Source organism: Ochotona princeps, chromosome 6 (assembly GCF_030435755.1).
Source record: "Ochotona princeps isolate mOchPri1 chromosome 6, mOchPri1.hap1, whole genome shotgun sequence".
Lineage (NCBI taxonomy): Eukaryota > Metazoa > Chordata > Mammalia > Lagomorpha > Ochotonidae > Ochotona > Ochotona princeps.
In genome coordinates, this window is record NC_080837.1 from 43,564,349 (window position 1) to 43,578,582 (window position 14,234).

Genomic DNA, 14,234 nt, shown 5'->3' on the forward strand with positions numbered 1-14,234 from the left:
TGATTCCAAATCATTGTCAATTAACATTTTTTGTCAAACATTTTAAATTTCTGGCTTTTATGGAGAAACATTCTGCATTCAGGGTTTATAATTAACTGCGGTTATAAAGTAAAAATAAACAGTTGGATGTATAATATGCATCAAACATTATGCTAGTTAGTGCCATGGTATATAGACATGAATCAGAGGTGTGCCCTGACTTCAAGGACATACGAAGCTAGCTAGGAGTAGTTGGAGAGAGAACATGAATACAGACTTCCTAGACTGGGTATCTGGCTCTACCCATTGTGAATATGAGATCATAGGCAAATTGTTTAACTGTTCTACTCAGGGTTTACTCATCTGTAACATAGAAGCTATAGCAGTATCTTTATTTTGTGTTACGCATAAAACAGGGTACCCCATCATGTAGTCAACAACATTAGATGTGAACCTTTTTAAAGCACACAAAATTGGTTGGTGCAGTGGCTTACAGGTTGATCTCCACCTGCAAGTACTGGCATCCCATGTGGGCACCTGTTCATGTCCCTGCTGCTCCACTTCCAATCGAGCTCCCTGTTTGTGGACTAGGAAAGCAGTGGAGGATGGCTCAAGGCTCTGGACTCATATACCCACATGGGAGACCCAAAAGAAATTCCTTGTTTCAGATCAGCTCCAGTTGTTGCAGCCTTTTGGGAAGTGAACCAACTGATAGAAGACTTCTGTCTCTCCTTTTCTCTGTAGTAATCTGACTCCCAAATAAAATTAAGTAAATCTTTAATTACACATAACATTGAAACTTGATGGAACATGCAAAGATAAGGGTAATCGTGGTGCAAAAAAAAAAAATGAATCTTCTAGAAGTTCATAGAAAGTATGTATTGAGAATAAGTTAGGCATGGATTTTAAACTTTGCACCAAATTTATCTTAACCTCTACTTCCATGAACTTTTGAATTACTCTAAATATAATTGGAGATATGGTATGCATATAAATAACCAGAAGTTAACAAAAGAAAATATAGTGATAGTGCCAAGGAAATTGAGAAAATAGTACTTGTAATTCATAAAAGAAATTTTTATCTGAATAAACTTAGGTGGGTAGATAATATATGAACATGGAAAATTAGAGCAAATCAAGGCAACTCTAATATTAGAGACAGCATCATTAGGGCATAGAGATAGAGAAATCCAAGGGACTCCATTGAAGTGGGGGAAATAGGCAGAGAAATTGGAAGCTCTCAAATGGTATTTCATGAAGTTTGTATTTTGTGGATAATGAAGTGAGAAGCATTGAGGATTTTTAGTAGGAAAATAAGATCTGAAGTGTGCTTCTAGTAACAGATGAGGAAAGGAATGATCTGAGCATTAAGGTGCCCTTGTCTTCATTTCTAAACTTTCAGTCTCTCCTTCCTGTTGCCCATTTGCCATAGGAAGGAATGAGGAAATACTCAACAAATAGGAGAATGAGGTTCAGACCTATATTACCCAGAAGTTAGATGGGCAGTAACAAACATGGGAATAAAAAGGAACTGGAGACTGAAAAGGAAGCCCTGTAGTACGTTAGGATATGTGGACTTGAGTGTTCATAAATACAGAAATAAATTCAGGGATTGGTAAAGGTTTGGAACTGTAGAAGCCACCAAGGAAAAGGTGTAGATTGCAGAACAACTCTTCAGAAATTACATCAGGAGCCTGAGGAATGTGTAAAATTGCCATGACAAATGACAAAAATGGATCCTTGGTAAGTCCATGTATTTACGGGTGACAAAATGGACGTGAGAAGGACCCATCAGAAAGATAGGAGTGCTGGAACAGAGCTGAACAGAGGTATGCAAGTGGTTCAGGAAGGAGTATCATAGGGAACTGGAACGTTTCTTAGAAAAGGTTGTGAGGAATGGAGAGGCAAAACTGCAGCTATCAGATGGAGCTCAACTTTAAGATCCAGACACTCTTGGATTTCTTCAGTAAAAAGCAGAGAACTTTTACGTGATCTCAAAGATTGTTTTTCAGTCTCAAGGGAAGTGGACAAGGTTCATACCATTCTTGAGTACCAAGGGTGGCCCTGGAAGGTCTTTATACCTCTCACCGTTCTTGACTGTGTACTCTCTGGCAGCATCTTTTTATTCAGCTTCACTTAAAAGTGGAAGGCATGCTTATAATGTTGAGTGAATTGCATCTGCTGTGAGTTCTAGTGACAAGGAAAGCAGTTTATAATCTTATTCCAGTGAAATTAGAGTAACATAAACTGAAAATAAGTTACCAGGAAACAATTACAATGACACAAAACCCTAAAAGATTATTTTATTGAAAAACCAGCCATTGTCCTCCTTGAGACAGAAGAAATAATGGAATTTGGATATCTTCTAGGAACAGAGACTTGAAGGAAAGCAAACTGAGAATGAAAAAGGAAGAAAGAAGTTGAGGTAAAGAAATGGGATACTCATATTACATTTTAGAAATGAAACAAGTTTACAGCAAATAAAGTTCATCAGAGTACTATTAAAACCAAGTAGAAATAATTAGGTCAACATGTTTATTTTAAAAAGTATATATGCCTAAATCTAGGTTACTTGGTTGATAGCCAACAGTGGAGTGGAGAAAGTTGTGAGCTGACCTTTCATCCTACAGCAACATCACAGTATTAGTGTAATTGGCTTTTTTTGAAGCTATGTATCCCAATGTATCCTGACAGAAGGCTTTGTATTAAGAAAGCCTATACATGTGTGTTGGATTTGCAGCAATATTTTCATTAGGTTTTATTGTAATTGAGAGAGAAATGGGCAAAGTTTCACTAGGCTGTTCATTTTTCTAAAGAAAATATGGAGCACAGCTGAATGTTTTCTCAAGTAAGTGGAAGAGTGATCTTATGAGTTTGATATTGGGACATTGCGCAGAATACAAGGTTTTGGGGTGAAGAGATAGAAGATTTTGTAACTTTAAGGGCTTTTTATTGGAAATGGTCCCTGTGAGCAATGCCTTGATCTGATTAAAATGACTAAGAAGAGGGATAATAACCCTAGAAGAGACAAAATGCGGATCAGTGTGGGGATGAGTAAACTAGGAAAGAGTGGTAAGTAGAGGGGCGTGTGTTCTGTTTTTTAGAGACTAAGAAGAAATGGGCTAGTTTGAATTAATTTACAAGTCCAATTGGAGTTAGGTGCAATGATTGCAGCATCAAACATTCAAAAACTCCAGTTATCTGTTTAAGCTCTATAGAGGTAATAGTTGTTGTATGGAGCAAAGGTATATACACACTCCCTCTCCAGATTGTCTGCTGCCAGGATAGCCCTAAACTTGAGGTTTCAGATCAAACGTTGTCGGGGACGGGAGAAGAAGTTTTTAGAGAAGGGAGCTATCTGTTGTTGCCAAGAACACCCATCTAAGAATATGCTGGGACAGGGGTGCTATTTAACAAATATTTACTTGAATCAGGGCAGGTTCATTTATTATGTTCGTTTCTTGGTAGCCTGTATTACTTATGACATGTGCATCATAGGACTGGAATATTTCAGAAGACAAGTAACAGAAGCCAAGGTGGTTAGTATAAGATCAAGCCTAGGTGATGTGAGCACCTGGAGATAATGAATGGGAAATGAGATCATTGAAAAAGATCTGTGAAGGCAAACATTTAAGGGAGACAAACTTTGTCATCTTCACTGGTTCGTGAAGATCTGGTCTATAAATGGATGGTAAATATGTAGATAGAACCTAATGAAATATTTCTCAGTGGTGGCAGAGTATGTCCTTTGTGTTTTGAAAGAAAGCTTTATGTATTTTTGAGGGCTGTCCTTTGCACTCCTGACTTCCAGCAGCCAATACGTTTGAAGGATTGTATCTTCTGGCTGATGCAGGTTTTGGAGGGGAAACTCCATGTAGAAAAGTTCTTTCTGTTCAGGAATCCCAGTGAAAAGTTGATGCCGAAAATCTCTCTCTGAACAAAATTTCATACTCTGAAGTTTTCATCTGCCTAGATCAAATTAAGATCGTAAATTCTGAATGCATTGTAAGCTGAGGCTCCTGAATTTATTGCTGACTCCCTTTGATGAATAGTGGCACTTCCAATGCCAATACAGCTATAGAGCTGTGGTTTTTTTTTTTTTTTACATCCTTCTTTTCCTGTGTCTGTGATTTGGGGCCTCATGTTTTCTTCTGTAGCCCCTCACCCATCTCTGAGTAGCAGCAGGTGTCAGTGTTCAGGTCTGTTAGCAGTGACCCTCTTCATTTTCCTCCCATTTTCCTGCAGGGGGTTCTTTCAGTTTCTGTTGACTGGGATTATGAAAAATTGTCTTAGTGTCACATAATGCTTATGTAGAAACAAACATTAGCATTCAGGGGACATGAGGGTAAGATAAAGAAATAGATAAACTATGTCTAAGGGAGAAGCTCTGCTTACCTCTTTTTGGTTATATCTTTCTTAAAATGTGTATTTGCATCTACTTAAGAGTTTGAAAGCGTCTCACAGAGGGTGGAAGGGAGGAGATAAGGAGAGACAGAGATGGATAGGTATCTCCTCTCCACTGGTTCATTCCCGCAAATGTCTGCAGCAGTCAAGGCTAGTCCAAGATGAATCCAGGAACCCAGGGTTCCATATGGTTCTCCCATGTGAGTGGCAGAGACCCAAGCATTTGAGCCACCACTTGATGCCTCCCAGGCATCTTAGCAGGCAATTGGATTGGAAGTGGAGTAGTCAGAACTGGAACTGGTACTTTGATAAGGAATGTTCCAAGCAACAACTTAACCTGCTGTGACAGAATGTCTGCTGCTGGTTCCATCTTAAACCATGTCTATACATCTTTTGGTATTTGAAATGTGAAGTCAAAGGGTGGGAGCTGGATAGACTGGAGGAGCTAACATGAACTGGTGGAAAGCTTTTTCTCTCAGCCTCAGGTAGGCTTGTGCAAGAAATGACCTTTCAACTAGCTGGAGGTCTGACTTTTTTTTCAAGAAACTAAACAAAGAAACATTAAATATAGACTCTAACTTAAAACTCACAATTTTTGAATAGATAAGGGGTTCCCCCTTCTACCCTACTTTCTACCCCCTACTGTTTCCCACCATATTAGAATAGTGTAGTCCTTAGGCTAAGGATACAAGTCCAACATGCTATTTAACTGTATCATTGCGTTATAGATACAGACAGCAGTAGAAAGTCTAGTATCCTGTTAAGACACACTTAACAGCTACATGGGAGTCCTTTTCTTCAGGAGTAGAGATAAATACTGCAATGTATCTTCACTTCTGCAGTGTGGCATTCTACAAATGATACTGCAATGTATCATTCACTTCACAAATACTGTTCTCCATTCTATAGTTCATCTGTGAGAATATATGTATATACATGTTTGCCTATATGCCTATTTGTATTTTGCATGAAGAGAACACATGCTATTCAATAGAACATACCATTTGTCATTTTTGGGGATTGGCTTATTTCATTGTGAGCATAATCTTTTTTAGTTGAGACCACTTTGCTGCAAATGGTACAATTTCATTCTTTTTCATGGTTAAGTAGTATTCTGTGGAGTAGATGTACCACAGTTACTTTATCCACTCCTCTTTGGATGGGCATCTGAGTTGTTTCCATGTCTTTGCTATTGTAGATTATGCTGCCAGTGAATATAGGATTACAGATCCATTTCTCATATGCAGATTTCATTTCTTTTGGGTATATTTCCAGCAGTGGGATAGCTGGGTCATACAGCAGATCAATTTTCAGTTCTCATAGTACTCTTTACTGACTTCCATAGTGGCTATACTAACCTACACTCCTACCAACAGTGAAAGAGGGTACCTTTCTTTCCACATTCATGCAGCAGATGTTTTAAGTAGAGTTCTGAATGTAGGCCAGTCTCACTGGAGTTACATGGAATCTCAATGTGGTTTTCCCTTGTATTTCTCTGACAGGGAACCTGAGCATTTTTTTCATGTCGGTTCTTTTGAAAAAATGTCTGTTCATTTTCTTCACCTACTCATTCACTGGATTGTTTTACTGTCACTGCGTTTCTGAAGCTCTTAGTAAATCCTGGATAATAGTCCCCTATAGAATGTATAGTGTGCAAAGATTTTCTCCCATTCCATTAGTTGCTTCTTCACTTTGTTGACTGTCACCTTTGTTATACAAAAGCTTTTTCTGGAGGGGGGGATTTCATTTGCTTTTTTGGCTTTGACTGCATGTGGTTTTGTTAACTTTTGTCTTTCCCAATCCTATGTCTTGGAGAGTACTTCCTATGTTTTCCTGTAATAGTTTCTAGGTGCAGGTTTATGTCCTTAATATTATAGAGCTATTTTTTTATAAGGCGAAAGGTGGTCTTGTTATCTCTGCAAGCTGCAGTCCAATTGTCCCAACAGCGTTTGTTGAAGAGACCAGATTTTCCTCCTGGATTATTTTCTGTTCTCTTGAAGATTATCTGGATGTACATGTTTGTTCTCCATTCTGGGATTTCTGTTCCATTGATCTTCTCTGTACCACTCAGTACCAGACTGGTTTAATGATTACTGCTCTGAAGTATGTCTTGAGGTCTGGAATTGATTCCTGTCGCTTGATTTTTGTTTTTTCAGGTTACCTTTGGCTATCTGTGGTCTCCTGTGTTTTCCAATGAACTTTTGTGTATTTTCTATTTCTGAGAATGTTGTTGGGATTTAGATTGGGATCACATTGAATCTGTATATTACGTTCAGTAGTATAGACATTTTGGTGATGTTGATCATGCTGATCCAGGAACATGGTATATTTCTCCATATTTTTTATCCTTTTTAAAAATAATGTTTACATAGTTGATTAGCGCACAAATGGTCAAGGGCTACAGGAAAGTGGATAAGACCTTTGTTTCCACATTTTTTTTTCTGTATCTGGGATAAGGGGGGAGATAAACGGAGAAGCTCCACCCAGCCTCCCACCCATCCCAGGATCCCCGGCATGGGGCATGCTCTGAGGTCACTGCTCAAGTGGTTTTGAGTATTCAGCAGTTCTGAATTGTTGCTAGACTCACAATTCCAAGCACAATGAAATCTCTCCAGATCCCACTGGTTGACATAGTCCACCTTAGAGTCTCTGACCAGGTTTTCACTGCCAACACATGGCTGTGGAGATGATTGATTTGTTCTGTTCTCCATCCTCTTGTGGTACTGGGTGTCTCTGAAGATTCCTCTGGTTTGCCAAATCCTCCATGTGCACCTGGGTATGTTGTCACTGCTCTGTCTGAGCCTCTGAGGAGGCTCGGCTTTGACACATGCACTCCATGGCCAGACCATGGAACTTGTACTTTACTTCATGGTTGAGGTTCAGAGGTCAGCAGTTCATTTGGAAGAATCCCCCCAAAAAAACTTCATCTGAGGTGACCCCAGACCTGAATCTTGTATGTGCATGCCTTTATAGGGTCTGGCACAATCTCTCATCCCAAACAGCTTATGCACATGCTGGTGGTTGCCGTTACTGGGTCAGTTCTGTTTTCAGCCTTGTGCTGTAAATGAACCAATTGGTCTTGGAGCTAATTCCAATCCTGCCCACCACACACTTGGCCATGTAAACTGGTGGGAGCTGCAGCCTAGTTGGGGCAACTCACAATAACCCATTCCACCAGACCCACCAGACCCACCAGACCCATACCCTGCCCTGGATCCCCATGCTTGCCAGTATGTACAGCAGACAGATCCAATCTGTCCCACATCCCCTTTAGCACTCACACATGTCAATGGGCATTGAAGCCTAGATCAACACAACTAGCCCCACTATCCAGCCCACACACATCCTGGTTAGTGCCGTTCTGTCTAGCCACCCCTGCCCAGTCCTGTGTTTCATGCTCTCCAGTGAGAGTGGCAACCCAAGAGGGAGGTGCCCACTATTTCCCTCTTGGGCCCACTCCCAGATCATGTACTCTCCAGGTGGCAAAGCCCAACCAACCCTCACCCACTCTGATTTATGCTTGCCCCAGCAGGAAGAGTCAGCCCAGCCTGACTTTTTTCCTGATCTAGCTCACATTAGGCCCACAGGTGTTGTAGCTCTGCCTGGTCTGTCTGCTCCCATCCCAACTCACGCTGTCCAGTGGGAGTGATGGTCCAGCAGGGGAGCTCTCCACATTCCCCCTACCAGCTTTACTCCCTTCCTCCCTGGTTCTTATGTGTGCTGGTTGGGTGCTGTGGTCCAGTCTGGCATGCCCCACCTCACCTCAGCATTTGCCAGTGGGTACTGTAGCTTGGCCAGGTCAGCCTGGCCCATCCCCAATGCCGGCTCCCGCTGGTGGGGGTTACAGCCTAGCCCAGCCCAGCTGGCACCCAGTCCCAGCCATAATGTGTACTGGTATGTATTGTGACTGAGCCTGGCCTGACCCATACTCTATTCTGGTGCTCAGATATGCCAGTGGGTGATATGAACTAGTTCAACCTGGTTTGCCCCTGACATATGCCAAGTGTATGCCGGTGGGTACCTTTCCCTGGCCTGGTCTGGGCTGTTCTCTATCATGATTCTTGCACTCACCTGCAGAGACTATGTCCCGATAGAGGAGTTTCCCAAGCTCCTCCATCAGAACCTCTGCCAGTGTGAGATATCAAACACATTGGTGGGTTCATAGGCCAACCATACTTAGGAAGCAACAATGGCCTTTCCTGACTGGCCTTCAACCCATTCTGGTTCTTACTGTTGGCTATTTCAGCTCAGCCAAGGCTGGTCCACACCCAGACACAGCTCACACATGGCTCAGTAGGGGCAGAGACCTAGTCTAGCCCATCCTACACCTACCCTGGTCCTCCAGGGTACCAGTTGGTGCTGGAGTCTAGCCCAGCTCAGTGCACATATTTCTACATATTTTAATGTCTTTTATTTAAAATTTTCATTATAGAGGTCTTCCAGTGCTTCTTCACTTTGTTTCCTTTCTGTGTATAAGCTTCTTAGTTTGATGTAGTCCCCCTTTTCCTAAGATTTATGTATTTTTAGTGGAAAGGCAGATTCACAGAGAAAAAGAGAAAGAGATCTTTGATCTGCTGGTTCACCCCCCATGAAGCCAGAATGGCCAGAGCTGAATCAGTCTAAAGCCAGGAGCCAGAAGATTGTTCCAGGTCTTCTACATGGGTGCAGGGTCCCAAGGCTTTGGACCATCCTCAACTGTTTTCCCAGGACATAAGCAGGGAGCTGGGAGGGAGCTAGGCAGGAAATGGAGCAGCTGGGACACACACTGGCACCCATATGGCATCCCAACATTTGCAAGGTGAAGATTTAGCCACTTAGCCATTGTGTCAAGCCCAATGAGGTCCCATTTTGAGGATGAATGTTGAGAGGGTCTCCTTGGGAATTTGGAGACATGGCTCTGCTGAGCTTCCAGCTCATTTTCCCAGGCTAGATTTTTCAGAGTCGCATTTATTTTTCCTTTCCCAAGAATTAAAACTCATCTTGCAATAGTCTATGTATTCAATCTGCCACCCCTGGCAAATGCATTGCCTACTACATATATTCCTTTTGCACTACAAAACCTACCACCTCTTCTACAACTTAACACAAATGAACTTTACCTCCAATAGAAAAGAAATTTTTCGTGTGTGTCTCTTTCACATCTAACTGCTTCACTCCATACTTGGAGATATTTTTAGGTTTGCTTTAATGTTTGCTCAAAAGTTAAAATGATTGCTTCCCTGAATCATATACCATGTACCCATCTCAGAAGGGGCATCTATAATACATGTAATATGTCACCACCTGCTCCCACTAAACACCTCAGAGTTAAGTTCGAACTCATAATAAATTTTGGTTTATTCCGCCTGCACGCAGGCATTTGACTCAAGTATATGGATACAGATCATCTCTCTAAGGTTTAAAACAAATCATGCCTGTGATTAGAGATAGTGATCTTACCCAGTTCAGATGACCTGATGCAGTAGAGGTAACTACATGCCAATGACACTTGGTTCTCCTTTCTTCTGGCAGGAAGATGAGGTGGTCCTCCAGTGCATTGCGAACGTCCACAAGGAGCAAAGAAAGTTCTGCCTGGCAGCAGAGGGTCTTGGCAACCGCCTGTGCTTCTTGGAACCGACTTCAGAGGCAAAGGTGAGGTTAAACACCTGCTCCAACCTCTATGCTTGGCCTCCCATACAGTCATCCAGAGGAGGTGGTAATGAGTGATGCATTAAAAAGCATTCATTTACTATCAAAATGCAAAGCCAATTGGGTTTAAAATTCTGATTATTAATCCCTTGGTAGATCTATAACTTGCAAACATTGTTTCTTTGTTCATTCTTGCCTTTGTGGTTCAGAAGACCTATAGTTTAATGAAATCCCTTTTGTCTGTTTTCTGTGGTTTCCTGTATGTTTACAACCTAAAGTCCTTGTGGGCTCAACATTCTAAATGTTTCCTCTTTTATTCTAATGGTATCAGAGTTGCAGGCCTTACATTTGATCTCTTTAATGCATTTCAGCTGATTTTTATATATGTTGAGGGAATTCCAAGTTCATTCTTTAAGTGGATATCCACATTTCCAAGAACTTCTTACTCTAAAAAAACAAGTATCCTCTTTCCAATGCATGCTATTAGCATCTTTGTCAGTGACAGCTTGGATGTAGATACATGCATCTGCTTATGGGGTTTCTATTCTGTTCAATTGGTCTCTTTTTTAATTATTGTAGGTATATAATACACAAGGAATTCAAACAACTCAAGATCAAATATCTTACCAAAAACCAGCAGCAGATCTAAACAAACATTTCTGAAAAGAAGATATATTGAATGGTCATCAGGTCTATGAAAAGAAATATGAGAATCACTTATCAGGGAGACACACATCAAAACCACAATAAGGTTTCATCCCACTCAAGAAAGACTGGGTAGTATAAAAAGACAAAGATAAGGACCAGCCTGTGGGTAAAGCTATTGCCCACAATGGATGATAGTGTCCTACTTGCTCCAGTTCCAATGTAGCTTCCTGCTAACGACCTGGGAAAAGCAGAATATAGCCCTAGTTTGGCTCCCTGTCACCAGGTGGGAGACACAGATGAAGCTCCTGGCTTTCTCTTGGCTCAACTCTGGCTTTTGTGCCATCTAGAGAGTGGACAAGCAGATGTAAGCTTTCTGTCTCTCTGGAATTCTTGCAAACAACAACAACAAGAAACATTTTAAGACTTTATTTGAAAGGTAGATTTTACAGAAAGACACAGAAGAGAAAGGAGTTTTCTTTCTGCTGGTTCACTCCACCAAATGGTCACAACAGCCAGAGTGAGTTAATTTAAAGCTGAGAGCCAGAAGCTGCTTCTCAGTCTCCTGCAGGGATCAGGGGCCCAAGGACTTGGGCCTTCCTCTGCCACTTTCCCAGATGGTAAGCAGAGACCTAGATCAGTAGTGGAGTCACCTTCATGCAAAATACAAGATCAATAGTATGTAAATAAGCATATATACACATATTTATCCAGAGGGTCAGGTTTAATGCAGGTGCATGTATCAAGAAGGGAGATGCATACTGTAATGCATCTCTACTTATGAATAAGAGATGGACATGCAATAAAACCACTAAATGTATCTTGACACTAGATTGCTGGACTTTATACCATTCTATAAATACAATGTCAGGATACACTTAACTAGCAGAATGATGGACTTGCAACTGTTAGGAGAAAGGTAGAAGGGGAAATCCCTGAGTCCCAGAAACTGTATTATGAAAAATAAAGAATTTTTCAAGTGTAGCAGTTATGACACAAACCAGCATCCATAAGGCGGATAATTAGCACTGCACCAACCGCAAATCATTTTTTATTATTTTTAATTCATTAATTACATTGTATTATGTAACACAGTTTCATAGGTACTTGGATTCTCCCCACCCCTCCCCAAACTCTCCCACCACGGTGGGCTCCTCCACCTTGTTGCATAACCACAGTTCAAGTTCAGTTGAGATTCCCCCATTGCAAGCATATACCAAACATAGAGTCCATCATCTTATTGTCCAGTCAAGTTCAACGGCTTCTTAGGTATACCCTCTCTGGTCTGAAGACAGAGCCAGCAGAGTATCATCCTGATCAATTAAAAGCTCCAACATACCATCAGCAAAAATTTACATCATTATGGAATTAATTGACATAGTAATGAGTAACCAATATGGTAAAAGTAAATGCGAGATCTTAACCACCTTCTGTGACCATCTCATTGACATTTCAATTTTAGTTTATACACAACATATAACATACATAACATAACATGTTATACATAACATCGTGTCATCTTAAATTAAGGCAAACATGTGGTATTTAACCTTTTGGGATTGGCTCATTTCCCTTAGCATTATGGTTTCCAGTTTGGCCCATTTGGCCACAAAGAACTGCATTTTGTTTTTTTTAATAGCTGAGTAGTATTCCATGGAGTAGGTGAACCATAGCTTTCTTATCCAATCGTCTGCTGATGGGCATTTTGGCTGCTTCCATGTTTTTGCAATTACTGATTGTGCTGCTGTGAACATAGGAGTGCATGTTGGTTTCTCATAAAACAAGTGTTCTGGATATATTCCTAGGAGTGCTATTGCTGGATCATACAGTATGTTGAATTTGAGTTGTTTGAATGTTCTCCATACTGATTTCCATAGAGGCTGTACCAGCCTGCAGCCCCACCAGCAGTGGAGTAGGGTTCCCTTTTCCCTGCAACCTCGCCAACAAGTGGTTTTGGTGCTTTTATTCATGTGGGCCAGTCTTACTGGCGTTAGGTGGTACCTCATTGATGTTTTAATCTGGATTTCCCTTATTGCCAGGGAACTTGAGCATTTTTTCATGTGTTTATTTGCCATTTGGGTTTGTTCCTTTGTGAAGTGTTTGCCCATTCCCGTGCCCACTGTTTGTTTTGACATTTTGGTTGTTTTGTAGCTCTTTGTATATTCTGGAGATCAGCCCTCTATAACCTATGTCGTGTGTGAAGATCTTCTCCCATTCTGTGGGTTGCTTTTTTACTTTGTTGATTGTTTCTCTAGCTGTACAGAAGCTTCTTAGTTTGAGGTCCCAATTGTTTATTTTGGTCTCGATTTCTACTACTTTTGGAGTCTTTTTTTAGGAAGTGAGGGCCTACCCCTAAGTGTTGCAGTGTGTTTCCAACATTTTCTTCCAAAAGTTTGAAGGTTTCTGGATGTAGGTTTAGATCTGTTATCCATTTAGATCTGATCTTAGTGTATGGTGAGAGATGTGGATCTATCTTTTTGTTTCTGCAGGCTATTAACCAGTTGTCCCAACAGCATTTATTGAACAGACCTTCCCATTTGCCTGGATTGTCGTTTGTCTTTTTGTCAAAGATTATTTGGCTGTATTTGTGTGGGTTCCCTTCTGGTGTTGCTATTCTGCTCCATTGATCTTCTCTATTTTTTTTGCCAGTACCAGGCTGTTTTGATAACCACTGCCCTATAGTATGTCCAGAGGTCCAGAACTGTGATTCCCCCTGCTAACTTCCTGTTCTTGAGAATGGTTCTAGCTATTCGTGGTTTTTTGTGTTTCCAGATGAACCTTTGAATCATTGTTTCCAGATCTGTGAAGAATGTTTTGGGCAATTTGATTGGGATTGCGTTGAATAAATATATTGCTTTTGGCAGTATAGACATTTTAATGATATTGATTTTACCTATCCAGGAACATGGGATATTACTCCATCTTTTGAGGTCTTGTTCAATTTCTTTTTTAAGCAGTTTGTAGTTTTCTTCAAATAGGTCTCCTACATTTTTGGTTAGGTTTATTCCCAGATACTTCATACTTTTCTCAGTTATTTTGAATGGTATCTTGCTGGTTAGGTCCTTTTCCATCTTTGGGCTATTTGCATACACTATGGCTGTTGATTTTTGTTCATTAATTTTGTACCCTGCCACTCTTCCAAACTCTCGTATAAGATCTAGTAGTCTCTGTATTGAGTCTCTTGGGTCTTCTATGTAGAGAATCATGTCATCTGCGTATAGTGAAAGCTTGACTTCTTTGATTCCCATTTGGATTCCTTTGATTTCTTTTTCTTGTCTTATGGCCTCAGCGAGTACCTCTAGGACTGTGTTGAACAGCAGCAGAGAAAGTGGACATCCCTGTCTTGTTCCAGATTTCAGTGGGAAGGGTTCCAGTTTTTCTCCATTCAGTATGATGCTGGCGTTGGGCTTTTCATATATGGCTTTGATTATGTTGTGGATTTTTCCATCTATGCCTACCTTGGTTAGGGTTTTTAGCAGGAAATTGTGTTGGATTTTGTCGAAAGCTTTTTCTGAGTCTATTGATACTATCATGTGGTTCTTGTTTTGCAATGTTTGGATTTGGTGTATCACATTTAT

General features: G+C 40.8%; 1 protein-coding gene across 1 annotated transcript in view; it reads left to right on the plus strand.

The window, feature by feature from the left end:
* The window catches only part of RYR3 (ryanodine receptor 3), a 602,723-nt gene that overhangs the window by 231,998 nt on the left and 356,491 nt on the right, over positions 1-14,234 (plus strand). Inside the window, exon 3 of the mRNA XM_058666116.1 lies at positions 9,895-10,014. Within this exon, the coding sequence (XP_058522099.1) occupies positions 9,895-10,014 (120 nt within the window). The remainder of the gene's footprint in view (positions 1-9,894; positions 10,015-14,234) is intronic.